Source organism: Papaver somniferum, chromosome 4 (genome assembly GCF_003573695.1).
Source record: "Papaver somniferum cultivar HN1 chromosome 4, ASM357369v1, whole genome shotgun sequence".
NCBI lineage: Eukaryota > Viridiplantae > Streptophyta > Magnoliopsida > Ranunculales > Papaveraceae > Papaver > Papaver somniferum.
Window position 1 is genome coordinate 2,897,208 of NC_039361.1, and position 24,987 is coordinate 2,922,194.

Sequence of the window (24,987 nt, forward strand, 5' to 3'; positions counted from 1 at the left end):
ATGGGATACCAAGGCGATAACAAAGAACAACTCTGAACTGTCTAGGCCCGAGACAGTGGTTAAGCCCACTAATAGGTGTAGCTAATAAATAATCTTGTGCATGCTTAACTTGGTTACACTGCTACAAAATGGAATCTCTTACATACATGGAAAATTGGTCTGGGATTTGCTTCTTAACTGCATCAAAATAAGTGACTGTCAGAGAATGCATGGGGGGGGGGGGGGGGGGGGGAAGTATCATCGACGCAATAAGAAGAAGGTAATCCACATACCTGGATAAATTTCTGAAGAGCCAATTGATAAGTAGAGCATTTGTTTGTTGAGAATAAGTTACCAAGAATCACCTTTTGCACCGAAGTAGTCTGGCTCTGAGAAGCTAAATAACAATAAGTATGGGTGTCTTCCATGGTATAAATGCCCAATCCACCATCTTTGATGGGCAGGTAACTAATCTCAGCTGTAAAAGACCAAAACCAAGACCATCACCAATGATAAGGAGTCTCAGGTACTTGAGCAAATGATCATCGAAAAGCTCAGTGGCTTGATGAAGGGCTGCAAGGTTGGTAGTGCGCATAGCAAAATATAACATGGATACACCGTCACAATTGCGAAGTAACATCATCTCACTCTGAGGATCCTTGAGTTTCTTAATGGCATCCATTAGTTGAACAGTCTTGTTCACCCTGCTCAACATCATATCACTAATAAAGCTCAAGTCCAGACTCACAGGACCACCCAAAAGTTTAACACCATTAGAAGGTCTACCAATATCAGGAGGAAAAACACCATCAACAGTATTTCTGGGATCAATCGAAGGCCAAAAGACCTCTGTTTGCTTTATATTGAGATATTGATTTCGGTTTGGTTAACAAAGTTCGGCTACGACATCTGAAGAACATGTATCCGAACTCATCTACAAGTGCAGTTCGGCTAATGTTTCTGAAAACACAGATAGCCGAACTCATCTACAAGTGCAGTTCGGATAATGTTTCTGAAAACACAGGTAGCCAAACTCAGCTTTAATGGAGTTTTTTCTTTCAGAGAAAATCTCGGTTAGGAGAGAAATTGCGGCGTAACCGAACTTTTTACGATGTAACCGAACCTTTTAGGACGTAACCGAACTTTTTGCGATGTAACCGAACTAAAAGTTCGGCTGAGACATTTTTTTTCGACGTGACCGAACTTTTCTCTGAAAAAAAGAAAAACCTCCATTAATGTTGAGTTCGGCTAGTTCGACAAAGTTTTTCACATAATTGCTAGCCGAACTTCTCTCTGTAACTTTCATTTTCAACTCATTTTGATGATTACTTCTTATTTTTCAACCAAAAACGAATGACAAGTAATGTGTTTGTTATAATTTTGGTTTTGATTTTGTTTTGTTAATGATTTAAATTAAGCTATATATAGAGGTGCCGGTGGTGGTGGTGGTTTTAGGTGGTCGGTGGTGGTGGTAAGAGGCGGTGGTGATGGGAGGAGGTGGTTATATATATAGGTAGTGGTGGTGGGAGGAGGTGGTTATATATAAAATATATATATATATATATATATATATATATTAAGGGTAGGTTAGTCATTTTCACAGTTTAGGACACCCATTATAACTATAGGTAGATATTCTTATCACTTAATAGTCCCCCACCATTTTAGAGTAGTCCCCAAAAAAACCAAGAAAAAATACCACGGAACTTCTAGCATATTTGCTAAACCCATAGAAAATCAAAGCCCATTAGCATGAATTCAATATAATGCGTGCTAATCTTTGAAAAATATCAGTACCTAACAATATGATCCATCATTAGTGCAAAATCCGATCTTTAAAACCTGGATATATTCTTAAGAGATTTCTACAAATTTCCAGTTTTTTGACAATAAGACGAGCCGCAAAAGATCTTACGTTATTGTGTGATTAATCCTTGATTTTTTTTTAATATTTCTCAACGACAAGAAATTAATTTTTTATTTTTTATTTTATTACGTAATATTTTGAATTTATTGCATTTGATTTATTTTTGTTCCAAGTATAATCCTGCAACCTTTGTATATAAATATATAACTAACAACACCATAAGACATAACAACAACAATCATGAAAAACATTGTGTGTCTGTGTATGTTTCTAATACTTTCAGTCGGAATTCTATTTCCATCAACAAGAAATGCATCGGGAGGTTGTGATGATGAGGCTAATGCTTTAGCAGTACTTTGTGAAAAGTATGTATCGAAAGAAGGTCCACAACTTCAACCATCAGAGAATTGTTATTCGCTAGTCAGGCAAGCTTCAATACCATGTATCTGTGAGCATGCCACGGAAGAGGTTGTGAAACTTATTATCTTGGAAAAAGTTTTTTATGTTGTTAATAATTGTGACAAAAAAATTCCTCCGATGAAGATATGCGGAGGAATTTTTATTCTCTCCTGGACAGTGTCAACTTAAATTCTACAGTAGATTCCATATCTTGGAGATGGGATCCAAAGGGAGTATTCACGGTTCAGTCATGCTACAAGGGGCTGCCAAAAAATTTCAGGTAATGTTTTCCCTTATTCGGAAGTTTGGAATCCTAAAGTCCCTACAGAAATTGCTTTTTTCGTATGGCTTATTCATCATGGCGCAATCCTAACTCAAGACAATCTTGCAAGAAGGGGACGGGTATTTGTAAATAGGTGTGTTTTCTGCAAAAAAAGATTCGGAAACCATCAACCACCTGTTTATGCATTGCCATGTTATCAATATGGTTTGGATGTTTTCATGCATGAATTCTCGCGGGACTGGATACCAAACTACAATGTTACTCACATTGAGAACTTTGTTATTTAGTCCACTAAACCCAACCCGGGTTAATGGCTAGTCTAGCGGGAAAACATATTTACTCGCTAGTCCAAAAAAGTTTTGAAAAGATTAAAATTACACTACTAACCCTAACATATAATACTACATATGTTACTACATGTATTACTACATACTACATATATTAGTAATATGTTACTAGTAGTATGTAGTAACATATGTTACTAGTAGTATGTAGTAAAATATGTAGTATGTAGTAACATATGTTACTAGTAGTATGTTACTAACATATGTTACTACATACAAATACTGTTATGTTATGTATTGATACTACATATTAATATGTAGTATCAATATGTTATGTACTATATAAATAAATATCATTATGTTATGTATTGATACTACATATCAATTTTGTTATGTTATGTATTGATACTACATATTAATATGTAGTATCAACACATAACATAACGGTATTTATTTATATATTACTAGTATAGTAAAGTAGTTACCTAGTTTTACTAGTAACATATTTTTGTTACTACTAGTATAGTATATATTAATATGTAGTATCACCATATTGATACTACTAGTATGTAGTAACATTTACATGTGTTGAAACTAATTAGATATGGAAGGGTGTTTTAGGCATTTAGAAAACACACTTTATAATTTCCACAAAGTTTTTGGACTAGCGAGTAAATTTTTTTCACGGGTGGACTAGCCATTAACTGGGTCATGAAAAACTGGATTAAACAATAATTCCTACTTTTCATATGCCATTGGATGCAAGGACTTGGTGAGAATAGTTTGTTGTTGTGGGAGCTTTTACCTTTTTCTTTTGTTTGGAGTGTGTGGAAACAAAGGAACTCTTGCATATTAGAAGACAAGGAATACTCGCAAGATAATCTTATAAGGAAAATCAAGTCACTGTTGCTCTACTGGAATTCTACCAATGTGTCTTTTAGAGGGATCACCTACCAAGATCTTCATTATAATTGGATAGGTTGCACTAATTTATGTTCTTGTTGCTTTTGTTGTTGTTTGTGCTCACCTTTATGCATTATGGTGGGGTTGTTCTCCTTAGGGTGTTGATTCCCTTTGTGATCCCCTTGGCTATTTTTGTATATCCTTTCTTTCTTCTATAAATATTTTTGTTGTATTGATTAAAAAAAATGCGGAGTTATCTCAATTCTTTCATGATAAGACGATGGATCTCAGTGAAACAACACGATTTAGTATCTACCTAATCTAATAAGAGTTGTATTTAATATAGATAAATTAATTAAGGTGTAAAATCCATGAAAGTCCCAGCTCCAATTTTAATGCACATCATTTTTTATTTATAAGTTGCACTGTAGTGGTTGTTCAGAAGTAAAATTTGCTATATATATATATGTATATTTTTATTAGTAAATTAAACGTTTTATAGAAAGGAGGTTGAGTACATGAACTATGGACTAGGTCCTCGACAAAACAAGTAGAGGACACCCGACCAAAAACAACAAGAAAAAAGAATGCTACAAGCTAGCACCCCAAAAGACCAAAGGGAAAAAATCATCACACACAGACAAGCACCAAAAGAGCCCCAAGAAGAAAACATATATCAAGGAGGTTGGAAAAGAACTTCCTTCCATCCAATGGCAAGTTCTTCCAAATAAATACCGTAACAAAAAAACCTCTATTATGCAACCAATAGGCAACAAATAGCTTTACTAAATCAATTATAGACTTCTCGTTTCTACTTACATTATTAAACGCTCTTTTGATCCTTTCTTCCCATAAACTCCAAAAAACAGTCGCAGGGAGATCTTTAGTCACCAATTGTCTCCTAGGCGAAATAGCCCACGTTGGCCAAGATCTAATAAGATTTATGAGGTCAGGAGGGATCATCCACACAACTGACCAATCCTTAAGGAAAAAGTACCAAATAGAACAAGCAACTTTACAATGAATTAGAAGATGGTTGACTGATTTTTCATTCTTGATACAAAGATAGCTGTGATTTACCCACTCAAAAGTCCATCCTTTCTTGCACATCACATCTTGAGTAGATATTTTTGAGTAACTTTCCACCCACATAAAGAAAAAACTAACATTAGTTGGCCAGAATTTCGACCACAATTTTTTTCTAGGGAGAAAATTTATCAGATGTGGGGAAGAACTATTATCCTATGATAACAAGATTTAACCGAGAAGATTCCATTTGAAATCTTCCCTTGCCACATTCTGTAATCAAGTTCGTTAACATCAGTAGATTGAAAGTTATCAAGCAATTGAAGCAAGGTGGTCAGTTCAGTGATAACATTGTCATGCACTCTTCTCGAAATGTTCAAGTTCCAATTAATCAGCCCATTTCAATAATTCTTACTTCTGCCACTGCCGCACCTTTATTCTCGCAAATAGCATACACAGCTGGGAATCGTTCTTTAAGCGGAGCATCGACAATCCACGTATCTCCCAAAAAACAAGTGTTGTTCCCATCTCCCTCCTGCATTCTAATATTCGAAGAGAAAAGAGAAAAAAAAAATTACAAATCCCCTTCCAAAAACTACAACCATAGGATGCTTTAGATATTTTAGAATTCCAGCCAAAAGGTTTTTCTCCATACTTCTCCTCTATAGTAACTCTCCATAAAGCCTCGTTTTCACTTCCAAAATGCCACAACCATTTATGTAAGGGTTGGTGTTCTTCACGGATCAAGAAGATCAACAACAATCGGCCATCGTGCATCATAATAGCAGATTTTAAAGAAGTAAAATCTGTTACTATGATGCACGATGACCGATTGTTTTTGATCTTCTTGATCCGTGAAGAACACCAACCCTTGCATAAGTTTTTCATTTTTATGGCCGATTGTTCTTGATCAATGATGAACAACGACCAATAATTGGCATATGTTCTTTAGTTTTAAGGCCGATTGTTCTTGATGTTCTTTCTCCATGGAGAATATCAGTCTGGAATCATCATATGTTCGTCTTTTGTATGGCCGATTGATACAATCCTCCACAAATGTGAACGATGAAAAAATTAATAGTTTTTTTGTATATTACAATTCGTCCATAATCGGTGGATAAGGTTTTCCATATGTGCCGACTGTAAAAAATTTAAATATACAAGAGTTTCTCTGCAATTCTTTTCTGTCATAAATGGTTGACATATATAAATGCCCTTACTGTTCTTCGGAGAATTGTATCAATCGGCCATTTCTTTGACCGTTTTTCATTCGGCGTCGGCATGACCTTATTTTTTTTTTTGCACTAAACTCAAATTTTTGTTTTTTACAATAAAGATATAAAAATTCTTAGATTTGGACAAGTTACAGTTATATTTGGATCCAAGAAAATAAAGTACTACACGAACGGATGAAATCCTTGGTAGTTTCATGGATCAACAAATATCTTTCATAAAAATAAAGAACATATATTATGCTGATTTTGGGTCAATGTTCTTCATGGATCAAGAACATCAAGAACAATCGCCTATCTTGTACGTGTCTTATCAGCTGATTGTTTTAAAAGAACCATTAACTGGGGGATAAAAAAAGGAATTGGGGGATATTGATTACTTCCCCCAACCCATGGTGTCTGTTAAGGGGTGTTTTTGGGGTATGAAAATACTAGAATATCCTCCCTTCAAAATAAAGATCAAAAAACTTAAAATGAAAAAACAAAATCATATTTCCCGTTTCTATCTCCACTTCTTATTAATTTCTTTTAGGGTTAGAGCTTTGAAACCCAAACATTCCTCGTTCCCTTTCAAATTCTAAACTCTCCCCACTCCCTATCAAATTCTCTTCTCCTTCTCTGCCGGCTCCTCACTTTGGAAACGATTTTTTTTTTAATTCAGAAGTGATGAAGATGATGTTGAAAGTGATGAAGACCATGCCGGAATTAATGAACACCATGCCAGAAAACGGTGCCGGCATGGTTAGTAACTAACATTCAATGCCGTAACTAAATACCGACATGCTCGATAGAAATCTATCAATGCCGGTAGTCAAGTGAAAAAAAATCATCTTTCTGAATACTTTACATCATGTGCCGGCATAGATGTTAATGCAACATACTATGCCGGAAACCGGTGCCGGCATGCTCGAGAACTAAGTAACTGTGCCGGCAGTGGACTGATTAAAACCAGAAAAAATTCAAAACGGATTTTTTTTTACAATACCGGAATTGATGAAGACCACGCCGGAATTGATGACGACCATGCCGGAAAATGGTGTCGGCATACTCGGGAACATCCTATCAATGCCGGTAGTCAAGCGAAAAAAAATCAATTTTCTGGATACTTTTCATCATATGCCGGCATAGAAATTTAAGCAACATACTATGCCAGAAGTGGTGCCGGCATGCTCGAAAATTAGATAATTGTGCCGGAAGTGGACTGATTAGAACAATTTATGAAAATTTCCAGCAAATACCGGCATGGTTTTTTGGTTGAATACCATGCCGGAAACGAGCTTTTTCAACTGCAACAATGGTGGATTCAAAGAAAAAAAAATCAAATTTTCAACCTCTTAGTAGCAATTCTCTCTTCACAATCATCCTCCATTTTCACAAAAAAAAATTCCCTCTCAAATATTTTTTTCTCCTTATACTCTCACCTCACTCACACAAATTCTAATAAAAATACACACTAATCATTAACAAATACTTAAGATTTTGACTAATTATTATTAACCACTAAACCTGATTAGTGTGGGTGCATTAGGATTTAAAAAAATACTTAGATAAGGGGTGATCCTGATTTGATATTTGGATCCAGTTTTTGTCTTTTTCCTCTATTCCCCAGTTCCTTTTTTTATCCCCCAATTAATGGTTCTTTTAAAACCCAATATTTTTGAAATTCTAAAACTTCAAATAAAATAAAAAAGATAAACATTTAAAAAATATCTAATTATTTACAAATTTAATAAAAAAAGTATTTTGAAAAAGTAATAAATTCCAATTTCTAATCGATTTTGAAAGAAATGTAGTATATTGAAAATATTATGGGTAAGCATGAAATGCAATATTAAGAAGTAGTTATTTTTTTTAATAATTTTACTCTTTTAAGACGCCCTCTATCCCTTATGTTTCATGTAATTTGAAATTTATAGAGCTCAAAGTGCGGGGTTATTTTGTAGAGCTCAAAGTGCGGGGTTATTTTGGAAACGACAATTTCATATAAAGAAAAAAGAAATCTATTTTTCAGGAAACAAATTGTTTTATAACGCGTTTGGATATATATTTAAGTTGCTATCAAAGTCAGTAAAACAGATGTTAGCTCCGATTTAAATTTTAAAAAAAAAAAAATTTGAAAGGAAAAAAATACTAAATTTTTGTGAAGCAAAATATTTTTACATCTGACTTCTGCTTCTCGGAAAACCAGACAAAAACACTCCAACTTTTAGTATCCAAACACGCTTCAACCATACATGGATCTGCTTTGCTTTCCAAACTCCTATTTTGTTCGCATTCGTACACTCGTTTTAATATTTTGGAAAATCATACACTTACCCGATCATAAATGCACAATTAGAGCATTTCAATATCAAATCAGTGCAACAATACTGTAATCTTTTCTTTAATGGAATTACATCAAATACAAATACTTGCTCTTTTAAGTTACGAGTTGAAACGTTCTGAGTTAAATTGGCTAGTCTCATGTAAGTCAAACTTGTCAGTATTGTGATGTGTCCTGAAATTAGACTTCTAGGTTTAGATTAAAAATGAATCTTCAAACACTCCAGTTCTCAAACCTCAATCCCACGATTTTCTCATCAAATTCAAAATTCAAGAGTAGGTCATGTAATTTCCGATAAAGGGTCTCTGAATCTTCAATTGTTATGAAAAACAATGGTCGTTTGAGTAGAATCAGGTGTGGTGGTGGTGGTGAAGGGGAAAAAGATGATAAGTTTTATATGAGAAAAGCTGTTGAACTTGCAAAGACTGCAATTGGATGTACAAGTCCTAATCCAATGGTGGGATGTGTTCTTGTTAAGAATGGGGAAATTATTGGTCAAGGGTTTCATCCTAAAGCTGGTCAGCCTCATGCTGAGGTAAAAATCTAATTTAGTTAGTCAAATTCTTGTTGTTGTTGTTATAGTTTTTGAATTGTTCTTGATTTTTATGATTTGTGGTTTGTCAGGTTTTTGCATTGAGGGAAGCTGGTGATAAGGCTGAGAATGCAACTGCGTATGTAAGTTTAGAACCTTGTAACCATTTTGGGAGGACTCCGCCGTGCTCCGAAGCATTGATTCGAGCTAAAGTGAATCGAGTTGTTGTGGGGATGGTGGATCCAAATCCAATTGTTGCTTCAAGGGGGGTTGAGAAACTAAGGAATGCAGGAATTGATGTTACGGTTGCGGTCGAGGAAGAGTTGTGCAAGAATCTAAATGAGGCTTATATTCATCGAATGCTCACTGGGAAGCCCTTTGTTACACTGAGGTAATCAGTTAAGCTTACTTGGTTTTCATTTCCTTGTGGTTTTTGTAAGGACACAAACTATCAGATAATTCTCTATCTCATGGTGAATCAACTGGAAATAGAATGACTTGCTTACGCACATGATAAATGTCAGTTTGTGGAATTGATGTTACATTTGCGAAACAGTTAATACTCCAAAATAAACTTTATGCAAAGAATATTTTGCACAAATATGACAACTGAATGTATTGTACATTGTTGCTTTTACGGTGTACAGGTACTCGCAGTGTGTTAATGGGCAAATTTTAGATAAGGTCGGGTTAGCTGCCAAAGAACCTGGTGGTTACTACTCGCAATTACTACAAGCTTATGATGGTGTATCCTGTCTAGTGGCTCACTGACTGGGGACTTCACCTTCCCTACTTCGCAAGAACCCCAAGCTAGACAACCCTTGCAGATCATAGTGGCAAGAACTACAGATTCTCCTGTGCAAATTCCCATTTTAACTGCTGATGCAGCAACCCAGGTGATTATATTTGCGGAGAATGATACGGTGGTGAACCCCGAAACAACCAGTCAAGGAGTTGAAACTGTGGTTATGGATAAGGTAAATTTGAATGCAATTCTTGATTACTGTGCTAGCCGTGGATTATGCAGCGTTTTGGTGGATTTTGTTGGAGACTATAAAGATCTTGAAGAACTTGTTGAAGAGGGTCTTGAGCAAGGTCTGGTGCAGAAAGTAGTGATGGAAGTATTGCCAGTTTGGGAGGGAAGAAAAGAGAGTGAAATTCAAACAACAAAGAAACTTGAAAGAGAAGTTCGTAAATTGAAGAAATTACAATCTAGGATCTCAAATGAGAGTGTTTTAGTAGAGGGATATTTTTGACCGAGTTTATGAAAATCAGTATCCCAATTCCCATTTTTCTTCAAATTATTTGGCATTGTTTTTCTTTGTTGAGTAAATAAAGCAGAGGCAATTTTTGCTCTTCTGAAAAATAGAAAATGATGCAAGCGTTTTTCTTGAGAGTGTAAACAGTATTTTGATTTTTGGGCAGTGCGTTTTCGACAGAACATTTTCCTAGGTGGTTTTTTGCAGGCGTGTGCACAGGCTTCATGTCAAGGCACGACGTGCATAGACCGCCAAATGCTCTATAACTACTGCCGATAATATGCTACCAGATGCTTAGAGATCTCCCATGGCAATGTTTGCAGTGTGGAAAGCTCTCTGGTGCGTTTTCGACAGTCCATTTTCCTAGGTGTTTTTCTGCAGGGGTGTGAACAGGCTTCAGATCAAGGCACGACTTGCATAGACCGGCCAATGCTCTAGAACTACTGCCGAGACTATGGTACCAGATGCTTAGAGATCTCCAATGGCAATGTTTGCAGTGCGGAAAGCTCTGTTATAGCACAATGTTTACAGTAAGTATTTAGCATATAGCTGAGTTCTATCCTGCTAATCATTGTGAACAAGAACAAATTGTAATTACCAAAAATTTCACAGAATCTCATAATTGAAGCATAGAAAAACCTTTTTCCTCTTCCAGTGTCTTATTACAACTTTGGTTTGTACAGAAACAAATGATGAAACAGAAGAAATTGCAACTGAACATAGAAACTGAGATTGAATTGAAGAAGATCAAGCCATAAAAAGATTGTTAGCTCTACTGAAAGGACTACTCTTTTGTCTTCTAAGCAAGAATTGAAGTTGACTCTTCTGAGGATTCTCAAGCTTATTTGAAACCCCCATTAATTGTCTACCTCTTAAACTACTAATTGCTTTAACAACTCTTGGAAATTCAACAAACCCTTTTATCCCTCTTTTTATATGAGGATTTTCACTTTCAGAACAAGAAGAAGATGCAGATTTTCTATGATTTGTCGATCTGACAATAACACCCCCATTGTCATTATTGTTCTTCTTCAGATTCAGAATAGAAGATTTCTGACAAAAACCCACTTCTTCATTGGAAGAATTTTCTCTAAATTTCTCAAGTTTGAGAAATTCCAACTCTAATAACTTTTCTTCAAACACAATCCTAGCTTCAGAAAGTTTCATCTGAACTCTTTCTTCTCTTAGAACTTCAGACATTCTCAACATTCTTCTTTCTTCTTCCATATTCATTTTCATTTCATCAATTACAGATTTATCACAAGCAATTTCTTCAGCAAGTTCTTCACAAAGACATTGTAATGATTCTCTCTGTTTCCTCTGTTCTGTTAGTTCTTTACTTAGTTTCTTATTCAATGACTCAACTTTTCTTCTGAGTTTTTTCTCCAATTCAAGCTCAGATTTCAATTGTTTGATCTGAGATTTAGCTGATTCCAATTGAGAAACCATTATTGATTGAAAAAATGTGAAATCAGAAAATGAAGAAGCAACTTGACGAGCAGAAACAGGGAGATGAATGTGATGGTGGTGTTGATGATGCTGTTGATGATGCTGTTGATAATGTAGATTAAGATGGTTGTTGCTTTTGTTTTTTGGGTAATAATATGGGTTTTCATAAAGCTTCCAGCTTGTACTACTACTTGTATTAGTAATTGGTTCTTGATCTGAGTCGATTTGATTCTGATCTCTAATCATCATTAACATCATCATCTCCTTCATCTTCTTTCTTCAAGCAATAAATTTGATTTGTCAATGGAAAAGCAAATGGGGTCATCAAGCAAACATTTTTGATCCGGATGGATTGTAAAGTTTAAGATATCTCACATGTTGTGGCCTTTACTCTCTTTGTCTAACAGTAGTTAATGGCAAGAGGGTTGATGGTAGTGGGCATTGGCTATCAATGAATCAAAGTCAGTACTTTCTTTGATCAATCTCATCTAACTTTTCTTTTCTTTTTTTCTCTTTAAAGACAGCTACCAAAATCCCCAACAGTTTTATAATAAGATCTTCCTGACTTAAAGAGTTTGGTGGTATACCCAATTTTATAAAGATGATGTCTTTTTCTTTGTTAAGTAAAGGCCCCACATAGGCTAAGAACACGCTGGAAGTTGAAATCAATCAATTCCAGAGTTCAGAAATGCAATTGGATACAAATCTGCCTCTCACTTCTGCTTCTCTAAAAGTCGAAGTTAGAAGCAAAACTATTTTGCTTTACAAAAAGCTGACTTTTCTATTTCTAAAAGTTGTTCTAAAATATTATTGCCAAACTGACTTCTTATTTTTTATCTTCCAGAAATCAAAAAACAACTTCTGAGTGTGCATCCAAACGCGCTACTAGAAAATGTGATTCCAAGCTATTTTCTAGCTTTTTGAAAAGTAATTCTTGAAGTACAATCGATCTGGTCATCCCGCCTCCACTGTTGGAAGTATCATAATAGAAAGAAAAGACTAAATACAAATGAGCAAGCCAAAAACGCAAACATAAGTAAAAGCATGTTTGAATAGAAAAAGAAAATGGTAACTTTGATAAAGTACTCCTGTTTTGAAATACACTGATAAAAGTTCCTCCGGTTTTTTTTAAACTTTTCAAAAGTACCCCTTCTTTGACCGTTTTATTCAAAAAATGGCTAACGGCTTGTTAGGGTCGTTAAGTTCTAACTGGCACCTGGTAAAAGTCTCAAAATCCCTCAATAGATTTGGTCTAAATACGGTTGATTCGGCCGAGTCACCGAGTAAGGGTTCAGTGAGTCACTGAGTCGACTCACTGAAGAATTAATCAGGCAGAGTCATGTCTGCTTCCGGTGTTATTCCGACCATTTTCAGGCCTATATTTCTTCTCACTTGCACAACCTAGTATACATCTAATTCACAACTCAATCATCCATTTATCAACCCATTGGAAGAACCAACAGTACTACCTTCATTTTTCTTGTACAATTCATGCTACTGCAACATCACCAACCCTAGTTCACTAAGTCATTCATCAACACCCACAACTGCAGTGAATCGGATCTCAGATCCATAAATCCTATTAATCATTTCCAAGATAACCCTTCTCGTATATTAGTACTAGATCTTCATTAATTGTCACGAACTCAGGCCAATTCCAAATATGACTGCAACTCCATCTGAGTCTTCAATAACATCAACAATTGATGTTCTTCTTCTTCTTCATTCTTCAATTTGTTCTCAAAGTCGGATCCAAGACCAACCATTCTTCAAATTGATTCAGCAAAACCACATACCCTCACCGTTCATTAATTTCTCTTCTATCATCTCTGATTTCATATCAAGTGTTTTTTCCTGTTTAATCGACTAAACCCCAACCATTCTTCTTCACCTGCAATTCATGGCATCACTCATCACTACCCATCTCTCATGATTTTCTCGGGTCAAAATCAGATTCAAATAAAACCTCATACCCATGAAAATCAGCACCAGATCCCCTATTTGTTTCCCTGTGAGAAAACATACCCAGAACCATCTTCTATTCTTGCAATACATCTCAGTAATAAATATGATATGATGATTGATCGTGGGCTAATTAAGAAGAAGAAGAAGAAAGGGGTGAAAAAAAGGTGTAGCACAGCTCTGGTGATGGAGGTGGTAGCTGTATCATGTGGATGTGAAGATGAGAATTTTACGGTGGATAGAGCTGAGAAGATGAGAAGACAGAGAAGGTGGGTAATTTTAGTCAATTTCTTGACCAGGTAAACGAGGATGACTAACATTTGGTGGACCCAGATGGAAAACAAAGCAGAAAGGGCACTTTTGAAAAATTGAGAAAAAACGGGATCATGTTATTAAACTGGAAATTGAGAGTGGAGCAGTTTATCAAAATAGAAATCAATCCTAAAAGTCGGAAGAAAAAATATTTTACTTCACTAAAAGTTAACCTTCTTCCTTCTAGAAGTCATTAAAAGTTATGTCACCACACTAACTTCTTGCTTTTCAACTTCTAGAAGTCGAAAGGGAACTTCCCAAGGTGTATCCAAACATATATAAACAGAATAAAAGCACAAACCTTTAGCATTTTTTATTTTGAGAGAAAAATCTCTGCTAATGTAAACTAATCATTAGATTAAATCAAGTTAAATCAAATTAATTGAAATCTTAATTAACGTATGATTATGGTTTAAACATGCATTAAAGATTGTTTAAGATTAATGTTAGATAAGACTTAAGTTAAGTATGAGTTGTCCCATGTAGCCATGAGGACGAGTCCCTCTAACTTATGAGGGAAAGGTTGAGAGACATGTGGCATTCATAATTATCTAGGACTATCTTCTAACCTCTTGAATAAAGCAAGAGATTATTGATAAAGTACCCCACTTTTTGGAACCCACAAAAAAATGCCCCAGTTATTTTGAAATTTGTTAAAGTGCCCTCACAGTTATTTTTTCCATCTAGTGTTATCTAAGACTAATTTACTTTACATATTTACCCTTTACTTACCATCGTATTGATTTTCAACATCATTTTTCATGTTCGTAGAGCCCGGTTCAGGATCGTTACACCGCTTTCAGGTTCGTTACATTATTTCCGAAAAGGGTTCATCATTCCCAAGTGTCTTGGGGGTTTTGGTTAATGGAAAATCGACCTTCTAAAATATTTTTCAGGTTCTTCGAGTCCGGATCAGGACAGTTACACCGCTTTCAGGAGTGTCGAATTATTTACCCTCCCCACTAAGGAGATGTAAGTCAGGGATAAATATGACTTTTAATTGGAAAGATAACTACTACCTAGTACTCAACTGGATGGAATTTTTCTTTTGAATAAAAAGGGGTACTTTAACAAACTTTTAAAAGCTGACCGGGGTACTTTTTTAGTGCAATGTGAAAAGTTGGGGTGCTTATAAAAAACCGCATAAAGCAATTTAGTTTTATCCATCATCTAAGTTTGAGGAAATTGCTACATGATTGTTTTCTATTTTTTTTTATTTCGAACCTGTTTAGAATAACATGTTTGCTCTATTAGTGTTATTATCCAAGATGTAACATAATATGTTTTTTTTTTCATATATATGGTATGAATACAATGTTTGATTCCGATTTGTGTGTTGTGGAGTATGTTAATAAGCCTGATTTCAGTATATGGTGGTAAAATTGATGAAGCCGAAAATTAAAGCATGATTTCATATATTATGAAGCCTGATTTCATATAACATCAAAGTATGATGATTATGAAGATGAAATTCAAAGAAATACGAAATGAAAATGGCTTCATTTCATACTATAAAAAGATAACACAACTTCGCACAATATGCACCCTAAAGGCAGAGCCAGCTTAGAGCATGGTGTGTAACTGCATACCAAGCCAGTTAAATGGCCTTTTTTTTTTTTTTTTTATGAAACAAAAACAAACTTCACCAGACTACAAATTGCAGAAGTGTAAGGATCATCAAATAATCCAACCATTTCTTGGAGTTTTTAATCCAAAAGAAATTATATAAACGAAGGTTACAGAGCCATACTGGTCAGTGATAGACACATTTATGTGTCTAATTTGTTCTCAACTTGTATAGTGTTGGAACTCGGTTTGTACAAATATTGTGTTTTTTATGTATTTATAGGAATTTTTTGGAATAAAACTTCTGTCGGAAATTGGCTCGAAAAAATGTTAAAGACACCCCTCCAAATTACTCAGGACACCCCTAGGACATGTTCTAAAGGGACACAAATAAGGGATAGGGGGAATCAACTTCTTATTCGTTTAAATCCAAAATTTGGAGGGAACCTGTTGCAGTCAAAGGGCAGAATTATGGTTTGAATTTTGGACGTGATTTGCTGGAATTGATTGGGTAAGAAATAGTTCGTTAAGACTTGTGAAGATTTTTCGATTTTAAAACTAAAAATAAGAAACTCAAATAAAAGTTGGTATGAAAATTATAGAGAGACTTGGACTAAGGATTCCGCTATTTACCAATATCAAAGTGATTTATTCACATGTTCAAGTAGATTCTTAATTATTGCAAAAATAGATTTTTTTAGAAACAACAATTGTTAATCGAAAGCATGAGACACCAAAACCCTAGGCCAAGCATCCTCCATCTATAGAGAACACAATTGCTTAACAAAAATAATAAAATCAATTTTTAATCTAGGCAAATAATCATAAATTAGATTGCAAAAATTGAATAATTAAGAAATACCACTTTTTATTTGGAAAAATAGCTTCCTCTTTCACCCCAGAGATTGGTTTTAGCTCATCATGTTGGAAACTATCTCAAAATATTAGTTTCTCAAAGTATTGTTTATAAATGATGAAAAAGAGAAAAATAATTAGAACCCCAAATTTGCAATATCTATAGGCGTTGTAAATGTACTGTTACAGAGAACGGTAAAAGAAATGTGTTATAGTTACTGTTTTTTGAAAAGCATATAAATAGATGAAAGTTTTTTAACGAATGTCTTGGACAGGTTTATTCTTCGTGTTCTTCCTCTTGCAGTTGCAGCCGAAAATTGAAACTCTCGATTCTCGCTCTCTGTTCTCTCCCAATCTTACTTTGTCTTCGTCTCTGACTCCCCAACACACTGTATATACTCAACATGACCAAGAATCACGCTTAATAACTCCCCAAAATTATCGAAATCTTCAATGTCATTCACGGGACAAAACTTCCTATTTTAACTCCTTCACGCTTCTGAATGTGGTTATCCCGCTCTAATCTCGTGGAAAACAAGATCAGAAGGAGTCCAACTCCCTCTAGCCACATGCAGTCCTCCAATCACATCACACACTTCTTAGAAATCGACCCGAGAATATGTATCCTCCATGTTTTGCTTCGATTAGATTATCTAGCAAAAGTGAATCGAATCCAACACCCATATCATCCATGTCTATCTCAAAGGAGCAAACCCAATCAATTTTAGCCATTGAATCTCCTTAAATCACGTCAAAATTTCGAAGCCTAATTTTCCTCTTTGACCTCAACATATTCCCGCAAATTTCTGAATTCAAACGAAGGAAAAGGTGGATACCCTCTATTCTCTTCCAGGATCCCTTCAACACATGTCCTAGGGGTGCCCTGGGTATTTTTTGAGAAATTTTTTCCCCGAAAGTTTTATTCCAGAATATATATATAAATACATAAAACCACAATATTAGTACAAAAATGAGTTCCAACACGAGAAAAACTGGGAACAAATTATACACATAAATGTGTCTATCAGTCCGTCAGAATCGGTGTCAAATAGACTGAATCTGTTTGAATATGCACATGTATTGTAGTCTTGGTGATTGTTGTTGGTGTCTTGGTGTCTGTTGTTTATAAATGTATCTTGGTGTCTGTTGTTGTTGTTTCCATTGTTGTTGATAAATGTATTTTGGCGTCTGTTGTTGTTGCTTCCGTTGTTCTTGAGGTCTTAGATGTTGTCAGAGATCTCAAATTCTAGCTGAAGTTGATGATGATACAACTAAATATCGAGTTCTGCTAGAGAGAAAACAAGTCCAACTTCCGAGTTAACAATTAAAACCTACAAATTAGTGAAGAGACCTCAAATAAACCCCAAGCAAAAAAAGATGAACCAAGAACAAAACCAGTTGAAACAAGCAGATTAAAATCTAATAACAATAGAAGAGTTAGAATAATCAAACTTTAAAATATAAATAACAATCGATTTAAAAGAAATATAAAATTTATGGTTGAATCCAAATAGCTCAGATTCAGAACCAAAAACTAAATGGAAAAATTGAAAAACCGAGCAAATAGAAGAAAAGATGCTAAGATTGAATATAGGTTGAAGTCGTCTTGCACAGAGCGGCTCCTTCATTTCAGGCGGATAAGATTTGCGTTGCGTTTTTATTAGGAGAATGAGAGCTTCTTAGCCATTTATATTACTCAAAGTAATGATAGAGGCTGAAAATACGAAGGAACATCGATATTCTTCAACCAACCAATTGTTCTTAAAACAACAAGAAGCTAAGGCATGGTTAATAACATGGATCACTGATCATCATTTCCCTAAGAAATATTTCAGATAGTAACATTTCTTGCAGATAAATAACAACGATATACACACATTGAAGGTGTGTCCCGCGATCTGCACCGTGAAGAAATCCAAGGGCTGTTAGGACACCATAGGGGAGATTTGCAGGGGATGGGGTAAAAGGTGGGGTCCACCATCTTTTTTTCTCTCACACCAAAATCACGGTGCTCCTTTTCGGTACACCGAACATTTTCCGATAAATAAGCATCAAAAGAAATCTAGCATCTCCATCAAGACCAAGATTAAAGTCTGTTGACTGTATTTCTACATGGGCCACGATGAAGACGCAAAAGCCCAAAGTCATACAGACTCACCTATCTGGTCTGGTGTGCTTCTATCGTATAAGCCGGGTGTCCTGTAAAAGAGTCTTCAAGTTTTCTACTTAACTTTCTTTTTCTTCATCCTCAGCTATTTCATTTGACTTCTCATAATTTCTTACACGACAAGTCCAAACAGTCTCTCTTTCTCCCTGAAATTCTCAAGAAATGGATCCCAAGGCTGATAAATTGGTGAGGAAAACAGCAATGGTGGCTTCTGTAACTGCAGCATATTTTCTCTTGACTTCTGATTATGGAAATCAACCCAATATTCTTGACCCTGTAAGTATCTCAACAAAATTCATACTTATCTGTTGTTTCTTGAGCTGTAAATGCATGTTTTTAGGTTTATCTCCTTTGATTGTTTGTGGGTTTGCTGTGTGTTTTGATTTTTTGATGTGGGTTTCTTCCAATTTGTTTGTTGGTGAAGCTGGTGTGCTCTTTTGGGGGGATTTTGTGTATGTGTAGATTGGAGACTTTGCCCCATAGCTTTAATCATCAAAAGAGTTAGTGGGTACTAGTTTGTATTTAATTGTTAAAAAAAAATTGGGTTTTCCTTGGCCCTTGTTACTAGAAGGGATTTGTTTACATTGTTGGTTAGATTACATAGGTCTGTGTTGAATTTTGGACAGGATAGTGGTAACCACAAACAGTGAACGTTGGATAAGAATTGAAGTAATTGGTGTTCCAATTTTCATAAGAATTCTCCAGTTCATGATTCGGGTTCAAGTCAGAAAGTGCACATTGATTCAATAGTGTGGCGGTTTTCCAATTTTCTTGTCATAATTTTCTTTGCCAAATAGAAAACACTCGGAAATCCTCCGAACCCATTTCTTTAGTTCCCAAAATCTGGAATTGAGAAAAGGAATTGGGATGTCATAATTGTTGTTTTGGCAGAAGTGTTGTCGATCCCCAATGTTACCTCTACTTTAGAGGTGTTTTCCCTTTTCATATTGATTTGCATATACTTGCTTTTCGGTATGAAACATAGTGATTGTACTTGGGTATTTCGAAATTGACTTTTGATGGCAGAGCAAAGAGAGTCGTTTATTGGTGGTGATTTTTGAGAAATTCTGTTGTTCCCAATGTTACCTGTACACGGTGATGTTCTTGCTTTCATGTTGAGTTCCGCACATGGTTTCTTGGGATTATGTCTTACTAAAATGCTTCCTGTGTGAAGGATTTTTGGGTAAGATAATAATGACACCCACAAGCAGTTAAGGTTATATAAGAATTGAAGTAATTGGGGATTCAAATTTTCAAAAGAATTTGGCAGAAGTATTGTTGATCCCCAATGTTACCTCTACTATAGCGATGTTTTCCCTTTTCATATTGATTTACATATACTTGCTTTTCGAATTGACTTTTGATGGCAGAACAAAGAGACTCATTTCTTGGTTATTTTTGGGAAATTTTGTTGTTTCCAATGTTACCTGTACTCGGTGATGTTTTTGCTTTTCATGTTGAATTCCACAAATGGTTTCATGGGATATTGTCTTACTAAGAATGCTTCCTGTGTAACATCTGAACTGATCGGAATGGGTAATTTGGAAGCCAAGTTATTGCCTCTTGCTTAATGCGTTTCTGACTGCATTTGTACAAGCTTTAGCTTGAATCCATTCTTATCTTCTGTTTTTAAATTTGTAAGCGGCATGAAATTGCAGGTAGAAAATACATTTATAGTTGTAATAGGAAATGAGCCTAATGCCCTAAGTTTGTGATTTCAGATCAAGAGCAAAATACTATCAGCTGAAAGTACCGTGAAGGAATTCATCTTTGGCCCGAAGAAAGAGTCTCAAGTAAGCAAAGTTGGTGGTGAAGTAGTGACTCCTGCTGCCGAAAAGCAGCCTTGACTAATATCAAATCTCACATAGAACAGAAGAATAAAGAATATAGAAGAGAAAGGTAACATGAAATGGATATCAAAGTGTTCTTTTAGCTGCTTTTACGATTTTCAGCTGTTGGTGTTGGTGAAAGACTGAAAGTATAATCTAGTGTAGAAATTTCGGATCCGTAAACTTTGATACCGATAAAGTTGTGTAAATACTAAATGGTATCAGTTGATCAACTTGTTTCCTTCTTAATTTTGACTATTCGAAGTCCTTGTGAACCCCAATGCATGAGATGTTTTCAATAATATAACTCGGTGTGCATGATATGATGGCTTCTAAGCTTCTTATACCAACTTGCAAAACTCTCAGATGAGGTCTGGAGGTGCTTTCATGAAAATGTTTACCAGTTGCCTATGTTATTCTGTCAGGTTATCCTTTGTTAGTCGGGCAGACACTGTACTTTGTATGTTTCTAGTGTCCGTGTATATGCTACGTTTGCGCGTACACAGGAAAATTAGGAGCAGATCCGGTATTTTGACACTTGTACTGAACCACATTTGGTACCTGAACTTCAAACTAATCTGTGAAGCATAAACAACAGTTGGGTCCATAGCTCAGTGGTAGAGCAATTGACTGCAGATCAATAGGTCACCGGTTCGAACCCGGTTGGGCCCTTTCCAACTTTTTCATTTTTTGCTCAAATATTTCTATGCTTGTTTTGTTGAAGGACTCACCAGTTTTAAGTCGATGCCTACAAGACCAACTGACCTATTGCAGTGGTGTTTGTGAAAGAAAGTCGTGACATTAATGCACAGTACATGGACTGTTTGAGATTTTAGATTGACCAATTAAATTTATTTTCTCTAATTTTTTTTGAAAAATTATCTGATTTTACAAATTTACCCACATTAGAAATCTTTTAACTTCTTCTTTAATACACAATCTTAGGACAAAAGCATTTTCTTCTAAAGTTTTTTATTCTTTATTTATTTAGTTTTCCTGTTATTATTCTTTTATAAAAAAGATACCGGTCTTTGATATATCCAAAATGGCCATACTGCTACCCGGAGGGAGAGAGACATTTTGAGAAAAATAATCAGTTTTTTTTATCTATAAGATGAGGTATGAAAAGAGAAGATAAAAGTTTTATATGGATAAATTTGTAAAATCAGATATTTTTAGCGATCAACTGTTAGTTAGCCCTAGTACCATCCATTAATATTTGAAATATAGAGCATGACAAATGAGTTATGCTACTATCTTAAAAAAATTTATATGACTTACTAGGAGGCATGACAAATGAGTTATGCTACTATCTTAAAAGAGTTAAGCGATAGAATTTTTAGAGAGCGATTGTATACAACGCCAGCGATAAAATCTCTATCACCTGATATATTCATTAAATCGCTCAAAATTATCTATATCCCAACTGTCGACCCAATATCGTCAGCAGTTGACTCTACAACACCTATAAATACCACACCTCCTCACTCATTCTCCTTCACACATTCTCTTCTCTTTCTTTCTCTTAGATAAAATTCTCTTCACTTACTTCCTGGAAAAAATTATCTTTATTTAAACAAATATGAGTAGGAAAAGAATAAAATAGAGAAAAGTCAAAAGAATCTACTAGCACCCCGGTCAGTGAATTAAGTTATGTTGTGGATAAAGAATATGAGTTTCAAAATATTAGACAACTAGTTCGTGATGGTGTACTCCCTTTGCACATATTTGTCCATCCAGATCGAGCGAGTTAATTCAGTCATTCTAAGAGGTGGATGTTCTGAGTTCCTTACGGTTTTCGTGTTACACCCCCCTGTTGTTCAAGAGAGAATCCGAAGATATCCTTGGTGCCATTTATATTATATAAACATATACAACCTAGAAACCATAGGACTCAAATAATTCAAGTTATATTCGAATGATGGTGGAATACTACAAATAAGTTTTTTTTCAAAGGTTTTGAACGCAGTAAGTTTGTTTTTTCTTACAATTAAACTTTTAATTTTTTTTTTTCATTTTATAAAATTCAACAAACTCTATATGAATATGTTGTTAAATAGGAGTTACACCGCTAGATTTCACTAGCGGAAAATAGCAATTTCGCGACCGTCAAAGCAAGTCATAGATACGAGTTAAATGACTAGCTTTGGCGGTCGGGGAAAGGGTCGCTGTTTGAGCGTCTTTCTCATCTATGACGTGTCTGTGCGGGTCGTTGTGTATCTTATATCAACGACTGGTACTAACGGTCAAGAAGTTATGACTGACCCCAATCTGTCGTAGATATAAATCTTAATATAAAAAATATAGATTCAGATTGGTTGTTTGGCCTGACTGAATCTGACTAAATCTCAAATCAAACCCAAATCAAAAATCAAATTCGATGAAACCTGTGCTCATAAATTTAAAATGCCTTTTCCATTAATAATTCAATGTATTCATTACACAATTTATAACTGAACTACACTTGGATTCAAAATCATATAGATTCATATAGATTCAAATTCTGAATTCACACCAATACAAATCCTAATAAGTTCAAGATTTCTTAAAGAGAAGAGCAACTATCCCCAATAAGTTCAAAGTGTCTTAAAGAAAATTACGAACCAGTAAAATGATAAACTGTCTGGTGTTGAACTAACCCCACACACTTGGTACACCTGCAGTAAAATGAACTAACCCAACACTTCATAATTGTGCACCTGAAGCAAAAAAAGTTACAAAAAATGGATTCAGTTGGCATTTAAGTTGCAAAGTTGCAGAACAATTAAATTATGAGTTCTAGATGTATGGAAGGGTCAAAAGACTACAAGTCCACCATGGAACAACAATCTCCAAAGAATGAAAATATCCCACAAGTCGATCTTTTCAGAAATCCTACAACTTAGGAAACCATTACCAATTTTAAGTTGAATATCACTATTATGAAACTAATCAATCAAGATAGACATTACTCAGTACCTTGTTTGCAACCTGTATTTGAGGCTCTCCACAATCAGATGCATAATACATTTGATGAGAGATGGAGTCTAGGCTTCAATAGTAACCTCCATGGTTAACAAATGAGTTCCAAAGCTTTCTCAACATTACACACAAACTTGCTTACCTGCACATTACACAAACTTGACAAACAAAAACTACCGCACAAAGGAGATATGGAATTATACAACAAAGATAAACATAATTGAAACCCTGTGATCAGGATCTTCGTAATAAGAAAAGCTATGCACAAAGTAACCTCCATGGTTAACAAATGAGTTCCAAAGCTTTCTCAACATTACACACAAACTTGCTTACCTGCACATTACACAAACTTGACAAACAAAAACTACCGCACAAAGGAGATATGGAATTATACAACAAAGATAAACATAATTGAAACCCTGTGATCAGGATCTTCGTAATAAGAAAAGCTATGCACAAAGTTTATAAATGTTACAATATATTAGCATCTCATGCAAGAAAATGATAATGATTTTTTTTTTTTAGATAAATCTATGTATTATGAGCAGAACTTTCTTCCTTTCATTAATCATAGAAGAGAAGTAAATGAAAAAAAAAAGAAGTTAACCAACCTTAATACCTTTAGCAAGAATAAAACTTGCAGCGAAGAAGTCAGAGAATTTCAGAGTATTAGCCTACAATACAATAAAAAATTCAGCACTTAATAATCAGAGTTAGTGACTGAACCAAGAGCATCTAATGCTCGTCCAATTGATGAGCTAAATAATGTAGTGCACAAAAAAAGGAAGCTTATTGCGGTAATAAATGATTGCATAATGCATAAAGCAACCCGTGCTCTTAAGAATTCCAGTTCTACGACTATCAAAACCGGAAGTGCTCTTTATAATATGTTCCTTAATATTAACCCTGCATGATTTTTTTTTATTGAGTTGGATTACATATATTCATCTGGAACTCAAAGTAAGGGTATGAAACATTTGCATACACACACTCAAGTTAGTAATTATCTAAACTTCGAAAGACTAAGACATGACCATCGCAACATACAGAAGTTCTAAGTTCGAAGACTATCACGTACAAATGTGAAAAATACAATTAAAATTAAGTAGTTTAAATATCGTCCCTTGTACATCGTAACTTATAGTTCTGTAATTTACACTTGAGTCAAGAGGATAGCAAAAATTTATTCGCCAAAAAACATCCAAAACGAAAGAAAAATGCAAGGGGGAGCAAATACACAAGGAAAATCAACTATTTTAAATAAGACGGGAAAAAACAAAAAAGGATTAAGAGAATCCGTTCATCAAGTGTATCACATACCAGACTTTCTCTGCACATGTAATTAGAAAGCACCAAACCCTCCTCAAAGGCAATTTTTCGATCTATCTTCCCACCAAATATACCCTCGAATCTCTGCATGCCAAAATGCAATGAAAATACATAACAATCCACTACTACTTTTACCAAACTTAGTTGTTCAGCAAAGATTTAGCTATAACTTTAGTGTTTATATATAAGAATGCACTACTATTTTTACCAAACTTAGTTGTTCAGTAAAGATTTAGCTATAACTACAGTATGTTGTCTCTATTAAACGCCATGAGTGTAGTCTAGTTAAATAATTTAGTTACTTCAGTTTATTTCGGCAGACAGGATAATCCTGATAAAGCAGAATACAAATTGTTGCCTGTTGGACTGATTAAGAAAAATACACATTCACAAATGATAGTTAGAAGCACAACACAGAATTAGAAATAGCATTAGTGTGATTTACAACAGTTAAAAGAGCAGTAACTGTT

At 34.9% G+C, this 24,987-nt stretch overlaps 2 protein-coding genes, 1 non-coding gene and 1 pseudogene across 3 annotated transcripts; 3 read left to right on the top strand and 1 right to left on the bottom strand.

Moving 5' to 3' along the window:
- The first annotated feature begins 8,355 nt into the window (after positions 1 to 8,355).
- LOC113274583 lies at positions 8,356 to 10,252 on the top strand (annotated as a pseudogene).
- Positions 10,253 to 10,678: 426 nt separating this feature from the next.
- LOC113274584 (protein BRANCHLESS TRICHOME-like) lies at positions 10,679 to 12,066 on the bottom strand. The gene has a single exon (XM_026523968.1). The coding sequence runs from the start codon at positions 11,804 to 11,806 to the stop codon at positions 10,835 to 10,837; it is 972 nt and encodes a 323-aa protein (XP_026379753.1). The 5' UTR covers positions 11,807 to 12,066; the 3' UTR covers positions 10,679 to 10,834.
- Positions 12,067 to 18,477: 6,411 nt separating this feature from the next.
- Positions 18,478 to 20,550, top strand: LOC113273420. The gene is made up of 2 exons (XM_026523140.1): positions 18,478 to 18,674; positions 20,120 to 20,550. Exons 1-2 carry the CDS (start codon positions 18,561 to 18,563, stop codon positions 20,243 to 20,245), a joined length of 240 nt encoding a protein of 79 aa, XP_026378925.1. The 5' UTR covers positions 18,478 to 18,560; the 3' UTR covers positions 20,246 to 20,550.
- A 277-nt stretch (positions 20,551 to 20,827) lies between these two features.
- TRNAC-GCA lies at positions 20,828 to 20,899 on the top strand. Its single transcript has one exon. It is a non-coding gene; the product is annotated as a tRNA-Cys (tRNA).
- Positions 20,900 to 24,987: the final 4,088 nt, after the last annotated feature.

What these genes read in the sequence shown, in the direction of transcription:
- LOC113274584 (XM_026523968.1), bottom strand. Translation starts at nt 11,806, where the DNA reads ATGAAGGAGATGATGATGTTAATGATGATTAGAGATCAGAATCAAATC.
- LOC113273420 (XM_026523140.1), top strand. Translation starts at nt 18,561, where the DNA reads ATGGATCCCAAGGCTGATAAATTGGTGAGGAAAACAGCAATGGTGGCT. An exon ending in AACCCAATATTCTTGACCCT is followed by an intron (nt 18,675 to 20,119) that starts GTAAGTATCTCA and finishes TTGTGATTTCAG; the next exon opens with ATCAAGAGCAAAATACTATC.